The sequence below is a fragment of the Notamacropus eugenii genome, chromosome 1 (genome assembly GCF_028372415.1).
Source record: "Notamacropus eugenii isolate mMacEug1 chromosome 1, mMacEug1.pri_v2, whole genome shotgun sequence".
Lineage (NCBI taxonomy): Eukaryota > Metazoa > Chordata > Mammalia > Diprotodontia > Macropodidae > Notamacropus > Notamacropus eugenii.
Window position 1 is genome coordinate 54,130,313 of NC_092872.1, and position 16,002 is coordinate 54,146,314.

The window sequence follows — 16,002 nt, forward strand, 5'->3', positions numbered from 1 at the left end:
CCCAGGCCAGTCAAGGGGCAGGCCAAGGCCAGCCCTTCTGACTCCTTCCCTATCTCTCCACCATTCCCTCCCTTCCCCTCTCCCGGCAACTCCTGCTTTCTCTTCTCTACCAGGTAACTAAAGCCAGCACAGTCTTTGTTCTGTAAGGGCACTACCCTGTGCCTTCCACGTAATCGGTAGAAAAGTCTTGTGCAGCCATAGGAGATAGGGGTGGCCCCTTTTTTCCTCACCTCCATTTCTCTGCTGGGAAGAACATTCCCTTTAGGCCTGTGAGGGGTTCCCAGGGCTAAGAAGCCTGAACTCTTCCCTCTGGTGCTGGCAGCTGGCACCTTGCCTCAGCAACACAGCTTCTAGGAAGGAAAGGCACGCAAGCCTCCCCGGGGATGCCACTGCTTATCCCCAAATAGGATCTCTGGATCTCTGGATGCCTCAGCAATGCTCCTCAAGTCTGGCACCATCTTTTTTACAGCAGCTCCAAAAGGCCTTGCAAGGTCCCTGAGATACTGTCTCAGTTTCCCCAGTCTCGGCTCCCCAGAGTTAGAACTCAGCAAGTTCCCTCCCCAGAGTACCTCTGTGTCATGGGGAGTGGAGCTAAGAAGAACCACAGTGTTCAGGGAGTTCGGTGGCCCCTGTGCCCCTGGGTCTGAGTGCAGCTCCTGTTTGATTCTCCTGTCAATCCTGTGAGGCGAGGAGTGCATTAGTATCTCATTAGATCGAAGAGGGAACCAAAGCTCATGGCCCCACAACTAGTGTAACGGTATAACACAGGATCAAAGTTAGAGCTGGAAGAGACCTTGGCCATCACCTAGTCCAGTCCTCTGCTTTTGCAGATGAGGAAACTGAGGCCCACAGATATGAGGCCACATGCCCAAAGGCATAGAGTCATTAAGTGGACTTGTGTCCACTGAGCTCCCCTGAGTGCTCTTTCCAAGGCACCGTGATGCTTCTCAGATCTCAGCCAGCAGTGAAGAGGGAGAGGTTTTCCCTGGTACAGAAAGCACTAGGAGCTTAGCTTGGGGCAGTGGCAGCTAGGATGGTAGCTGCAGGGTCACTCCCCACAGCTGGAGCTACTTAGAAGCCAGGGTGACTTTATGGAGAGCTAAAGGCTCTCACAGTGTTTTACCTGTTATCTCACTGGAGCCCTTCAGTCACCCTGGGAAGCACTTTGAGTGAGAAAGGCTGTGACTCATCCAGGGTCCTATGGCCAGGGTCACAAGCAGGATTCAAATCCAGTCTTGCTGATTCCAAGTTCAGGCCACTAGGACACCCAGAGGCCTTGGATGTGATGTGAGAGGTTCCTCAGCCCAGGCTTGAGGTCAGGAGGCCTGCCTCAGGAGTTTTCTCTGAGGGGCTGGAGATATCCCTGGCAGAAATGGGTTCCGGGAGAGCTCCGAGACCTCCGAGACCTCCCAAGTTTTGTCTCCTTCCCTCTTACCACACCAGCTGTTCTGTCCTGAGTTAGTGATAGGAGGAAATCTCTAGCTGGGGTAGGGCTGAAAAGAAGAGCAGACTCCAGGAGTTCATTAAAAAACAAAACTTTTTATTTGGTCCATTGGAGCCTGAGTCTGAAAACCACCCATGGAGAATTCGTATCATACAGGGATTACAGTTCTGATTTACAATTGACAAAATAGTCTATGTTTCATAAGAGCTGGACAGTATTTACAGGGTTAAAAATATTCACAGCTCAGAGAATAAAAGGAAATAAAAAGGAGAAAAAGAAGGGTAGATTATAGTGTTTTAGGTATTTTTTGACAGATTTTTTTTAAAAAAGGGAACCACAGAAACAAAGGATCGGATGAGCTTGGCTCCCTGCTGCCAGGGGAGGGGGCAGCAGGTCTGATGCGGCAGTGCAGAGGTGGGGGCCTGCAGGGGGGGGGGCAGTGCCAGGGGCAGGAGCACCAGGAGTGCTGAGCCTCCTTCCCGCTCCTCCCTCCCACAGGGAGCCCGGGCTCAGACATTCACAAAACAGACACCAAAGAATTAAACATCCCCCTGCTGCACCCCACTTGGGGATTGGGGGCACAGGGAATGATGGGGGCAGGGTACATCTGTGGGGTCAGGAATAGGGAGGGTGGTGGGGAAAGCAATTGCTGGGGCACTACCAGCCACATGGGCCCCGAGTCTGAGACTATCCCCACCCCTACCCCAGAGGCTGGATTTTCACCCTGGGCTTCCGAAAAGAGCTGGGGCTTGAGTACATGAGAGAGAATTTTGGTAACCTTATGATAGCAAAAGACCCGCTGCAAAATGTATGCTGGGTATGAGATAACATGTACCAGGCTATCCACCTGGTACTAGGATTGGCTCCTGGGAGTGGCTAGGTGGTGAGGATGGGGTTTGACCTGGGGGATATTCAAATGCGTGAAGCTGGGAGCTATGCTACACTGTGACATGCTTCTATTTAGTACTTTTCTGAAACCTGAATTATTATTCTGAAGTCTTTGTTGAGACTGGCACTATATCAGGCCCCTGCCCAACAGGATGCCAGGCTGGCTGGTCTCAGTTGGAGCCAGAGCCAAGTGGGAACAATGACTCAAACTGGACTTTCCTTCACCCCTGCTGCTGGGATACAACCCCCAGAGAGGGCCCTGGGTTTAAAAACTTAGCACCTATGGAGTCGTGGAAGGGAGGGATGCTAGTTTTCACAAGTGCTAGTTTCACTTAGTACAAAACTTTAAACCTCATGGCTCTATTGATTTTGTGTTTCCAAAAGGGAGATGGGTTTCTAGGGCCCTCAAGACTCTCCAGGAATCAAAATGGGGTTAGGACAATGAGGGCCCTGATACTCTGGGATGGCAGGTTGTTCCAAGCTGGAGACAGGCCTGGCACTAGTGGCTGCAGCCCTGGGCAGCCAATGTTGGGGGCTGGGGGGAAAGCCTGGGATGGGCTAGAACTCAATGATCCCAGCTGAGTTCCAGAGCCACAATGAACAGATACCTGTTGCAATAAGAGTCTCTGGGGCCAGAGAAGTGAGCCTACTGGCCTCTTCCCCAAATGAGACAGATCTCCCATTCCATTCTACCCCTTTCCCCAGGAGGTCAGAACAAACTTGTCAGCCCTAACATCCTGGGCTCACAAGGCAGAAGAGTTTGCTTAAAGGTTTGAGAAGGAATTTCATTAAAAACAAAATGATCCATAATTGGCCATGTGGCCACTTAGGGATTCTACGGACATTTCCCCTCCCACCCCTATCTTAGGCCAGACTGGACACAGAATAGTTAGAACTACCATGAAGGGGTGAAAGTGAAATTCCCTGCCATTGCAGCCTCTTCTCACCACAGGGAAGGTGGCAGCAGAAGGGAGGCCCCGTCTCTCCACCTTCAGGGCATGGCTTCTATCCTAGCACTGCTCTCTCCAGGAGTTGCATAGTATCGCTGATGGGAATGGGAGGGGAAAGGGTCATGAGGAGAGGCGAGAGGACCTTCCATTGAAATCCAGGCCTTTGGACTCCCCATTTTTTATTCCCATCTCCTTTAGACATAATTTTGTTCTGTTTCGCTAAAAATTTCAAAACACAGTTCTGGGCCTAGCTTCTGTCTTTCTGCTCAGCTGCTGAGAAGCCCTCCCCACAAAGCATGTGAAAAACCAGGATCCTTCAGGACCCTAGTCTCTCCAACTGGGGTAGTAGGTTCCAATTACCTGGGTGAGGTTGGGAAGTGGGAAGCGGGAGATGGCTGCTGTATCCCTGAAAGGAGATGAACCAGGGAAGGGGAAGGGAGAGGTGAACTTGGACCTGAAAGCTCTGAGCCAGGTACTTTCACTGGAGGCCTTCCTTCCACCAACATTGAAATGCCTCCAATCCTGTTGCCATGAGTATTTTGGTTTTGTGGTTGGAAATCCTGGCTAAAATTTTCAAGGGGAAGGAGCCCCAAATTCCCACGACATTAGAAACCTAGAAGAGGGGCTCCGAGGGGTATCTCCCTCAACCCACTCTGGATCCCTGGCCCTCATCCCCTCTTTTCTGTCCCCAGCTAGATCTCCAGCAGCTTCCCAGGGACTGGCCACAGTGGAGACAAGCAGTGTCTTCGTTAGAGGTATTTTGTTTTGCAGAAGCTGATGCCGTGGCTGGATCCGGGACCATGAGGGCTCATCACCACGTCACGCCTCTGGGGCCAGCCACCTTCAGCTCTCCACTCGATAAAAGCAGGAGGATGTCACAATCAGGAGGTTGGTAATGCCCACTTCAGGCTACAGGACTATGTCCCTTGGGTGGGGATCCTGAGATTTCTAAGGTTCAAGCATTGTTAAGTCCCTGCCCCCTACATCTTCCGAGTCTCCCTCATAAAGTGCATGCAACTAGGGGGAGGGGAAGTGATAGGAATCCCAAGCCCAGTTTGTCTGATCTTTCCCAGTCCTCCCTAGGACAGACAGGAAAGAAAGACCCAGGGCATGGGGCTTCACTTCAGGTGTGCTGGCTCCAAGGCAGAGACTCCAGAAGAACCCTTAGAGTAATCAAGAAGACGAGAGTGTGGCTGTGGGTGAGGGAATGGGAACAGAGCGAGGTCAGAAGATTGGTGGGTTCTGCTGCAACGAAGAGCAGAAAGGGCTGGGAACCTAAACAAACCGAGAAGGCCTGAAGCGAGGGGAGGCTGGGATGGGGGAGCAAAGGGAGGAGCCCCTAGAGGGCAGAACATGGGTCATAGGGGCCGGGGACCATGGAGCCCGGCAACCTCAGGGGTCAGCAGAGGATTATGGGTCCCTTTGGTGGACATCCAATCGTTGAGGAAGGCCTGGGCAGCCTTTCGATGAGCCAGGCGGTGTGTGATGGAGAAGCCAGCGTTCCCCTCTAGCTGGGATAGGATCACCAGCACCTGCCTGAAGGAGAAGGACCAGGTGATGGAGCCAGACAGAATGGAGGAAGTCCCTGCCCTCATTCTAGTCATGTCAGCACCAGGGGCTGACGCTGCCCAGTTTGCTTTGAAGAGGAGGGACTATGAAAAGCAACCCACTGAGGACACTAGAACATAAGCCCAGAAAGTGCTCTCCTTATCTTCGTCCATAACCTCTCTCCCCAAGAGGCCTCCTTTCAGGGAAGGGGCCCAGGTCTAACAGGACGCTGGCAGCCAGCGGGGCCTCACCTGTGCAGCGGTGGGACACTGTCCTGGGTTTTGAGGCTGCCTCGGGTGGAGACTACATTGAAGCTGTCGGTACAGTCACATTGCACGTGCAGGTAGGACTTGGGATGACGGTTCTCTACCACCACGATCAGGCCTGCCCAGCCATGCGTCAGGTAGTAGCAAGTCATGCCCTCCCGGCCCTAGGGCAAAGGGGGGATGGCATTTCTCCCATACCAGTAAGTCCTCCTCTCCTCCCTACACCCCATGCCCCAAGAGATGACAGAAGAGGGGGGGGACATGAAGCTGGTGCCTGGGCAGCTCTGGCTCTGCAAGGACCACCCAAGTCCATGCTATTCAGTCAGTGCCCTCTACTGGCCTTCTGAAGAGCTGCATCCAAGGAGAGCAGAACCAGAGAAAGCAAGGACCATTAAGAGAGATTAGACTACATCAAGTCCTCCTTCCTAACTCTCCAGATAAGTAAACTGAGGCCCAGAGAAGGGGGGGACAAAGTGTGGAAGGAGCAGAGCCTGGATGTGAAACCAGGTCCATCAGCTCCCCAGTGCTCGTCCCAGACATCGCCCATAAAGGAGAAGGTGCCCTGAGGTCCTGCCAGAGAGCCAGCCCCGGCTTACTGAGGCACAAAGAAAGAGAGAGAGAGGCTGCTGGAAAAGACTGGCAACCCTGGCCCAGCTCCAGGGCTCTTCTTTTTTCCCTCCCTGCATCCAGTACCTACCTCATGCCTTTCACCCTTGTTCTCCGTCAGGAGGATGATGGCATCGGCCAGAGTGGTGGGCTGGGCTTCGATCTGCTCCACCATGACCAGTCTCGAGCTGTAGATAGCCAATATGTGCCCAGGAGGTTCTGGGGCACTGCGCCCTACTCCTGTCGGGCTGGAAACTGGGCAGGGGCAAAGCAGTGATGGGAGAGGCCTGAGTGAAGGCAGACATCTCCATCCCCTGCATACCTTCCCCATCTTACTGCTGTTCTCAGGGTCAAGGTCTCCTTGCCCCCATTCCCTAAGTCCACCTACTCTGCTGGAATAAAAGGGAAGCAAAGAGTGTAGTGTCTCTAAAAAGAGAGATTCCAGATTCTCTCTTTCCCCCTTGGTCCATACCAGCTGGGATCTTGAGCACTGCCAAGATCACCTCACTCCCCTTTCTTGGGCCTTTATCATAAATCCTAATAACCTCTCAGACAAGATTAGAACTCCTGATTTCAACCACCTCCAATCACTAACTGAGGCCTAGAAAGGACTCTGGAGGTCACCTACATGTCCTTGAGGAAGGGTGTGTATGCTAAAAGGTAATTCTCTGGTTCCTCGGCTCTGATCACTCTAGAAAATTCTAGGCAGACAGATACAAGGATGGCTGGCAATGTGATAATTTCAAAATTCTGTCATTTGGACCAGTAGATATTGTCACACACCCTATGTCCCCTGGTCTAACCAGGGTTCCCTATGTGGGTTAAAATGGGTTTTCCCCATGCTTTGGATTCTCACGTAGCATTTAACGCAGGATCTGACACACGCTCATCCCATCATCATGACTTCAGTTCACATTTATATAGCACTTCATGCTTTATAGAGCAAGAGAGGCAGTGAAAAATGAATTTTTCTGTTTTTTAGACTCAAGAGGATATGACTTTCCCAAGGGCATAAAAACTGGTGAGAAGGAAAGCTAGATTCAAACCCATGTGGATCTCCCTCAAAAATCATGGAATTTTCAAACTAGAAGGAACCTTACGAGACTAATTGGTCTATTTTACAAAAGAGCTAAATAAATTGACCAAGGTTATCCAGTCACCATGTACTTATTCCTGACTGACACATTCTTGTCATGTCTTCTCTGTTCTCTTGCCTGCACCACTCAATGCCCTCTCCCTGGCTGCCTCGTGCCTGAGTTTGCCCAGGTCATGGCAGAAACTGAGCTGGGAGGCTGCCCAAGGCCAATCCTTACCCTGAGCTGTTGAGGCAGGACTCCAGTGGTTGAAGGCACAGCACACAACTGCATACTCCCCTGGCTCCAGCATCACATCACAGTTCACAAACTTCTTCACTGCCCGTTTGCTGTGGGCCAGGAGTCGGCCTAGGCTTAGCTTATTCCCGCTGCTGAAGGTTGCTCGGAACACCATGATGCAAAGGTCCAGGAGATGACTGTCAACAGTGTCTGATCGTCTGGAATGGGGTAAGGAGAGGTTCTTGTCAGGATCCTAAACCTCATCTGTCCTGGGGAGAATGCCATGCTTGAGGGCTTAGGGAGAGGCAAATCAGGGCTGACTTGAAGGTCATAATGGAGGGATGGCTATAATGATGCCACCCACAATGAGGAAGAAATCTTGCAGGTAAACCCACTCAGAATGCTTCACCAAACAGGACCTGCTGTGCCTTAGAGGCATCTTGGTATGTCCCAGGAGCTCAGAGCAGAGCTCATTCTACCATCTGCTGGCTACTCTCAATATTCTCTCCTCTCCTGAAGTCTCCCTAGATACTCTAACTTGCAACTCCCAAAAGTCAAATCAAAGGTGGCCAAGATCTGAAGTCTTTCCACTTCCCCATATCCTCACTCTGTTCTTAAACTCTTAGTCTCAGTGCTATGTAGTAACCCTGAGCAAGGGTAAGTGTTAACAGAAACAGGAGTATAGAATGTCTACAGAGCAGCTCCCTGGTGACCCGTTAACTCCCTTCACACTACCTGGCCTAGCACCTACCTGCTTCCCTCCTGGAAGAGAGCAAACTCCAGGGTGGCTCGTTCTAGCACAGTCAGGGAGGTCACCATGATGGGCCCGCTTGCCTTATTGGGGAAGGCACCCTGCACCCGCACTTCATGCCAGTCAGAGTGGATCTTGCAAATATCAACAGAATCAAAGTACCTGCAGAAAGGAGCGTGAGATTAGGAGAAGGTAAAATTGTCTGGGAGGCTAATCTGTTGACCAAGCAGCTCACAAGTCTTGACAGTAAATCCACAAAGATCTTTGGCCTTTCCATCCATGGAGATGACAGTATAGCTCACTTCTCTAGTTCCAAGCTCCCCATCTGAGTTTCTTCTCCCTTTGGAGACTCTGCTCAGGCACTTCAGAAAGTGTGGAGAGGGCAGCCTAGAGGTTCCTGACAATGCCATCCATAGAGACCCCTTATTCCCTGGGAAGCAGGAGTCCCCAGAATACTGAGGCCTTAGATTTGCCCTTTCTTCTCCATTCTACCTGCTACCAGTCTAATCCAAGCCATACCAGGATAACAACCCCCTACCTAATGAACAGCCTCTAAGCAATGTTGCACATGTCGCCCATTTAATTTCTCATGCATACCTTCGGTTCCTGCACCTCCTCCCCAATTCCCTTTTCAAATCAATACAGCTCTTGCTACTAGAAAGAATGTGCCAATATATTCTCCAAAGGCTACAAAAGGCATTCTTATGACGTTCCAAATCCAAAAATCCCTCCTTGAACAGCACTTCATATATGATGTCTCTTCCTATTAGAATGTAAGGTTCTTGAGGGCCAAGTCCATCTCATTTTTGGTTTGTACTCCCAGGGTTTAGCACAGTCTTTTGTGTACAGTAAACACTTAATAAATACTTTTTCATTCACTCACTTATTCATTCTACTTAAACTTTCAATGGCTTTCCAAGTGCAAATTCCTCCACCTAGCTTTCAAGACCCTTTATAACCCAGCCTTCCCCAACTATTCTAATTCATGTTTATACAGCATCATTTTAAGGTTTACAAGGCACTTTTTCCTCCATAACTTCGTAAGGTAGGTTGTCCAACCTTGATTCTGCAGATGAAGAACTGATGCAAAAGGATGTTAAGGGACTTGCTAGTCAAAGAATAAGAATCTCCTCTCTGCCCCCACCAGAATTTCAAAGTCAGTAGGAAGCTCAGTGGTCATACAGTCCAACACCTGCCTGAAAAAGAAGGCACTTGGAGCCATGTGCTTGGGAAATATCAGAAGTGGAATTCAAACTCTCTCAGGTCTTGTGATTCTAGGTGCAAAATTCTTTCCTCCAGAATCCTCAACCTAGCCGCCCCATCCTTCTCTGCCTTTGTCTCTTTGCCTGCCCTGCTTCTTGGATATGCCAGGCTAATTTCGGTTCCTGTGCTTCTGACTCCTCTCCCCAAGGAGATTCTCAGCTTTCTCATGGCAGGGACTATGTCTCTTTCCTTCCTCCTGTCTTCTCAAAAGCACCTAACCCGGCTGGGCACTGGTAAGAAGCTAGGCCTACAACCCTCTTTCTCAATCTAGCTCAATAAGCATTAATTAAGTATAGACACTGTGCTAGGGGCTGGAGCTGTCCAAACAAATATGAAAACCAGCTCTTGCCCTGCAGGTGCTTACACTGGTTATAATGGGACCTGTAACCTGCAAATAGATAAGTAAACAAAAAACAATAAGGGAGAAGGGCAATAACTGGGAGATGAGGAAGAGGAAGGGTCTCAGGAGCTGATCCTTTAAGGGAATATAGGGACTGAAAGAGGTGGAGAAGGGAGTGCCCCCTAGGCATGGGGGCTATAGTTGGAACATTAAAGGTTTAAGAAACAGAAACTTTGGCTGGAATCTGGAATATATGAACAAGAACATTATGAAATTAGTCTGGAAAGGTAGCCTAGAACCAGGCTGTAAAAAGCATTCCATGCTAAGGTGGGGACTACAAGCTGCAGGGAGGCAGGAGCTAGGCCCCATTCTTACCTATCCTCCTCTATCTCACCAGCTTCAAGGCCAGGCTTCTGTAGAGGACAGGTGCCCAATACATGTGGGTCTTTTTTGTCCCTTACAGATGCTGCCACTCACCACCAGGTGGTGCAAGGACCCCATGTATAAGCCTCATGGGGGATGAAAGGGAGAACTGCTGCCAGGTGCCCTTGATTCATTATCTAGACTTGCCCATCTGGTGGCCTGCAGTTCAGAGGCCTGTGTTTTCCTACCCTAGGGAGAACAGAGCTCCTCACTTGGATGGATCAAGAAAACAGCCTCACGGTTCCCTGGTTCCCTCTCACCCCATATGGGAACCTGAAGCTCTCACCTTCTTCACTCCTGTGTCTGACTGAGTCAGAGCTTCCACAAGCTGGAAAAATAATAATCCAGTCACTCTGACCTGGAATCTACGGCCTGGCCCAAATGGATCTAGGGTTTCAACTCCCTCCTTTAACATCACTGCTGTGTGGGTGCCAATGGGCTCCACTCAGTCATATGAACCACCCTTTGGCTGGCAAACACCTGACCTTCCATACAGATGTGAGTCCTCTGACCCTCCCACCCCCAGAATGCCCAGTGCCCTCTTCTTTGTCCCAGACCTTAAAGGCTTGGACTTCCCACTCTGGCTAGCAGCTTTTACCCAAAAGACAGAGGCTACTACCATGGCTTGCCTGATTCCTCTCATGGCACCAACAGCTTTACTAGCTCTCTTAAAGGGAGGTATTGCTCTCAGCCAACTCAAAATTTGTATTGGCACCAGTATGCTGTGCAAGTACGAACTCTTGGAGCAAATAGCCCTGGCCCATAGAATTCGCAAAACTCCAACGAGACATGAAGCAGGGAGCTTTGGACCTTGCGCTAAGAGCTGCTGTTCTGATGGGGAGATGCCCTGTGGAGACCAAGGTCCCCAAATTACCCGGTGAGGTACCATTTCCAATCCTGATCCACCTAAGGACAGTACTGGAAGAGGGTCTGTCTATTCTCTGACATCCTCTGCACCAGACAACATGTGAAGCAACCTTTTACCAAAGGCTCTGATAAGCTATCTGGGCACTCACTCCTTCACAAGGCTCTAAGGGTAGGCAGAAAGAAAATGGCAGGGTTATTTTAATTGAGCAAACAGGAATACTGGTAGCCATGCCCATCCTGAATCACAGTTCAAGTCTCTGCCCAAAAGCTGCTGCTGCTCAGTGTTCAGGCTAGTTCAAAAACAGGGCCAGTCTTTTTGGAGCAGGTAGGCCCTTACTCCTCAGATGGGGTATGAACCTGCTCCACAGACAACAGGAGGCTTTCCCAAAGTTTTGCTTCAACTTAGCCAATTCAATAAAGTATTTATTAAGCACATACGCTAATTCCCCTACCCCCCCAAGCCTGGGTGAAGCACAAGTTAGGGAGATGCACTCTGCTATTCTCAAGGTAACGATTCCCAACATCTGTGGTACCCTCATGTCATCCAGCTCAATATGACACAAATTTCCTCCATCGCAGCCACTTACTTACCTCATGAAGTCACTGTACTCCATCCAGAAGACCCCCTCACTGCTGCCATGTGGCATCAGATCATGGCGCAGATGTCCAGGCCAGTGAGGCCATTCATCTGACCAGTTGCCATTCCAGGAGAATCGCCCCCAAGGGTTTCGAAGTCGGAGGAGCCTGCAGCAGGCAGAGTGTGACAGATGAGGACTGCTGGACTGTTAGCCACCTGAAACACTCACCCCCCCTGGCAGCAGGTCTTGAGAAGCTGTCATAAGTTATTAAAGTTCTGGGCTCTAGAGACAGGCTATTTCAGAGAGCACATTTGTACCCTCTGGTCTTCAGGACATTATGGATAGTGAGCTCCTCTCCCCCTCCCTGCACCTTGGTGATAGAATTCAGGAGGCCTTCAGTATTCCTGAATCTCTAGCCCCTTCAGGCACCCTCTGAAGGCTTAGGCTCATGGGGATCTTGTCATTTCTTTCATCATGAAGCAGGGCCAGGGTCCCCTGATGTGCTCACCTGAAGCCCTGGACATCTCGGACATCCAGAATGGAGTAGGCGTGACGGGGACGGAGGCCCATGCTCTCATAGGCTGCATCATCTACCTTCATGTTACCTCCTCCACAAGAAGCACCCATAAGGAACCTATAAGCAGGGACACAGCACAGCCCATGCTGATGGGGCAGTGCCAGGTTCAGCCAAGACATCACAGCTAAGACTGCCAAGTCCCCTGCCCCACTGCAGCATTTTGAGGAACAGTGGGACTGTAGGCCCTTGGATCAAGAGCTCTCTCATCCCCAAAGTGGGAGTTGGTCTACCTTCCCCCAGCCCCAAGAAGGCACCAAAAAGAAGGCTTTCTGATGCTGTGCTGCTCCACAAGACTAGCCATTTGTATTGTAATCTTAACACTGAGAGAGCACTGTGTGGTCTATGGGTGGCACCTAGATAGTTACTACATGCTCCTCTAACCTCTATGTCACAAGCTGAGCATGATAATAGCTGGCATTTTCCCAACCCTCTCAGATGGTTTTCTAAGATTCATTGTTAACGTCCAGAGCTTCCAGAATGAAGACTGCCAACCTCCAGATTCAGAGGCAGAAGAACTCTCAGGAATCCTTTTATACAGGCTCCAACCCTGGGATGAGTGGAGGTGGCCCCACAGATGCCCAGAGAGTCGCTGTTGTTTTGGTCCCTTACCCCCAAGCCAGAAGATAGCACTAGTTATGTTGTAGTCATGAAGCTAGTTCCAGGCCCAGGACAGTTCCCATGGCTATGCGACTCCAAGACCAAGCTTGTTTGGGAAGCAAGAAAGTGGGAGATGGCAGTGATGTTGCTCAGGCAGACTGTGCCCCTACTGACCCTTCTCCCTAGCCCTGTGTGGACTGGATATGAACGTCACTGAAGATCCTTAATACTTCAACAAAAGCTAGTTTCTCCTCATTTTGCAGCCAAAGAAAGTCAAATGCTGGAGAAACTACGCAACTTGCTCTGGTTCATGTAGGAAACATGGGGAGAATTAGAAATCGAGGCAGGAGGAAGGGCTGCCTGCTCCCAGAGCCCTCAAGCGAGGAGTCCGGGATTGCTCCCCTTAATACTTTGCAGAAATGAGGCCTTGAGGGACAGAAAAACTCAATCCCTACACATCACCAGGAGGAAGAGGGACTAAATCCAATCCAAGTGTCTCAACTCCCTGACAAATTGGATAGAGACCTTCACCAGATGTTTAGTGAAATAAGTGAGTGCAGGGCTGCACCCCTTCCCTGCCCCCTGACCCCCGTTAAGGGAAAAGTTCAACTCTCATCTCCCCTTTTTGCTTTCTGCAAACTCACCAGATGGGAACTTTCTGCATTTTAACTTGAGATTTCACAGACAGAAACGGGAATAAAGACTAAAATTCCCATTGCTCCTTGAAAAGAAGCTTCCTGAATGGGGGAAGAAGCCCATTCCTTCCTGTTGATCCCATTACACTATAGGCATCAGCTTGTATCCTTTGTGCTGCCCTGGCCAAGCCCCGGTGAGGTATCTGACCTCTGTCTTTGTGGGGGGCACCATCAATGGTTTTAAAGCAATGCCAGTTCCCCCCCACCCCCCAGTCTAGGGGCTTTGTCAAGCCCACACTCCGGTAAGAGGATGATCTTCCAGCTGGGGAAGCCCTCATTTTGGCTCCTGGATATGCACTACTGGCTCTTTCTAAAACCTCCCCTTGATCTGTTTCTTCAGTGTAGTTGGAAAGATATCAATAATGTGTTAAGAATGCAAATAAAGGAAAGTAATTCTTAAAGACACACGCACGCGTGCGTGCGCACACACACACACTCTCTCTCTCTCTCTCTCTCTCTCTCTCTCTCATGCATGCACATGGTCCAAGGGCCATCTTGCCAAAACTCATAAAATGCCTGCCACGTCCAGATTTCGAGATCTTGGGGGTGGTCACTCTAGCTTCTCCGAGTCAGGAGGGGCCTACTGTCCTCCTGTGTCCCCTTTCCTCTCCTCCCAACTTTTCTGACTGCCGAGACCCAGCCCCTCCCACCTCCTCTTACCCAGCCTCTTTAGAACTCAGCATTTTGGCCCAGATGAGGTCAGTGTCAATGGGCTCCTCCCGGGGGTTAGTGGAGCTGACCTGCAGCATCAGACTCTCGCAGGGGGCACCAGTGAGTGTGGCCAGGCCTTCAATGGCACGCCCAGCCTGGAGGGCAAAGTACGAGCCATGCAGCTTGGCCAGAGCCTTCTCCATGAGGGCAACCCACAGCTGTTTCCGCTGGGCCTGAATGGAAAGATGAGTGTGAAGGCACTTTAATGGCATAGCACGGGCCAAAGTGTTGGCTTCGCCTCTCTCAACCATGCTCCCCTAACCTCAAAAGAATCCCCTCTAATTGGTAGCCATGAGACTCCCACTGCTTGCCTCCAAAGATGATGTTCACCTGCCCTTTCTGCTACCTCCTGCCCAGTGAGTGCCAGGCATCTCCTCATGTTTACTATCTTGACCCTTGAAGCCTTCTCTGCTTGTAGGAACCCAGTGGCCTGGCAGGAAAGGGAAAGGAGGGGGGCACTGACCTGAGAGAAGAGAAGGTACCCACACTCGTCACAGGGCAGCATGTCATCAACCAGCACTGTGGTCCACGTGCCATCCTTGCACAGCCGAACCTGGTACGCCCCTTCTGGACAGAGAGTACGGGTGATCATCACCCGCTCCACCAGGTCTGGACGCTCAGCCAACACGGCCAGGGCACTGAGGAACCTGTCAAAAGGGAATGGTTCAAGCCAGATCACCCTGTCCAGCCCACTCCCTTGTCCCTCAGAATAGAAGCAGAACCCTGACTATTCTAGCCTTGGGCACATGCCCTGTCCCCACCCTGAACCAATTCTTTTGTCTTCAAGGGTAGAAGCAGGCTCTGTCCAGTGTATAAGTGGGTGGGTTATGGAGGAGACCAAAGCAAGGGGGCCCTAGACTCTTCAGATCAAACCATAGCATCCCCTATTTCACTCATGGACCCTTTGGTTGTCTGGAGAAACCTATGGAGGACCTCTACTCAGAATAAGATTTTTAAAAAGACATTCTTAATTGAAGGAAGCCCTAAATTTCAGTTAGTGGAAATAAAGATGTAATTGTTTTTCCATTCAAATTCAGGGATCCCTGAAATCTATTTATCTACAGATCTCTTAGGGTCACAGATGACAAGTTAAGAAGCCTTCCCTCTTCAGATTAGGAATTCAAGAGCCAAGTGAACTCCAGAAGCTGTGGAACCAAACAGCCTCTGGAGCACTGTCTCTGAGTCCCTGCTATAAAAGCAAGTCTTTAGGGGTGGAGGGAAGACAGGTTCTAGGAAAGAGCACCCTCTAGCATGCAGACTAGAATCCTAACATGCCAGAAGCAGAAGGGATGTTCATGACCATCCAATTCCCCTCATTTTATAGAAGGAGAATCTGAGTCCTGGAGTGGTCAAATAACTTGCTCAAGGTCCCAGAGCCAGGACAAGATGCCAGGTCTTCCAAGTGCTTTTTACACCATACTACTTCAACACTGAGAGACTACCAAGCTAGTTACTCCCAATGGGAGCATGTTGTTGGGTGAGCTGGGTAGGAGTCAGATTACTGGTAAGTGGGACTTAATCTTCTTCACCGTAATGTAGAGAAAGTGGACCCCTCACTCCCCAGTGCCAACAGGAAGATCAATGCCAGCATGGGGGATTCCAGCTTCCCAGTAAAAGCTATCTTAATTTCCTGGCTTCCTTAAGATGTGATAATTCATCTCACATGATCACAAACCCTGACAAACCTTGAGCTAATGTAGTAAGAAAGATCTATTTTGCCTTGAGGGGTGGGAATAGATAGCACTAGCAACCCTCTCCGATATCATGGACCATCTGGAAGGTGATCCTTACCAGCAGTTCCCCAGAAGGCCCTGCAGGATGTCGGAGGGTCTGGGCGTCCGGAACACTGACCAACCGACTGTTTGGTCCTTGAAAATGCTACAGTTGATTTCATGAGGTCGTAACCACTGCTTTACCCTCTGCTGGACACTGTCCCCTTCAGGGAAGCCCACAGACTCAGGACCAGGGGGGAAGCTGTCATCCACAAAGTTCACTTTGTTCTGAGAAGAAAAAAGAAAATAAAACACAAACACAACTACACTCAGGGGCTGCCAGTATTGGGTACCAGAATTCCAGGTAAGACCTGACACTAGATATGATGCCCTGGGAAACAAAGCAGCCTCTGCCAAACAGCACCTTGAATATATTTCCTCTACTGTGTAGGCAGTATCTCTGCCCTGGGATA

The 16,002-nt window shown here is 50.3% G+C and overlaps 1 protein-coding gene across 4 annotated transcripts in view; it reads right to left on the reverse strand.

The window, feature by feature from the left end:
* Window positions 1-1,519: 1,519 nt before the first annotated feature.
* CAPN15 (calpain 15) overlaps window positions 1,520-16,002 on the reverse strand; it is a 90,991-nt gene continuing 76,508 nt past the window's right edge. For all 4 annotated transcript variants that reach the window (XM_072601674.1, XM_072601665.1, XM_072601656.1 and 1 more), the window contains 10 exons: window positions 15,609-15,817; window positions 14,281-14,464; window positions 13,767-13,990; window positions 11,746-11,871; window positions 11,251-11,403; window positions 7,767-7,928; window positions 7,016-7,233; window positions 5,794-5,957; window positions 5,082-5,260; window positions 1,520-4,818 (listed from right to left, as the gene is read on the reverse strand). In XM_072601674.1, coding sequence (XP_072457775.1) covers window positions 4,641-4,818; window positions 5,082-5,260; window positions 5,794-5,957; window positions 7,016-7,233; window positions 7,767-7,928; window positions 11,251-11,403; window positions 11,746-11,871; window positions 13,767-13,990; window positions 14,281-14,464; window positions 15,609-15,817 — 1,797 coding nt within the window. In that variant the 3' untranslated portion in view covers window positions 1,520-4,640. The remainder of the gene's footprint in view (window positions 4,819-5,081; window positions 5,261-5,793; window positions 5,958-7,015; window positions 7,234-7,766; window positions 7,929-11,250; window positions 11,404-11,745; window positions 11,872-13,766; window positions 13,991-14,280; window positions 14,465-15,608; window positions 15,818-16,002) is intronic.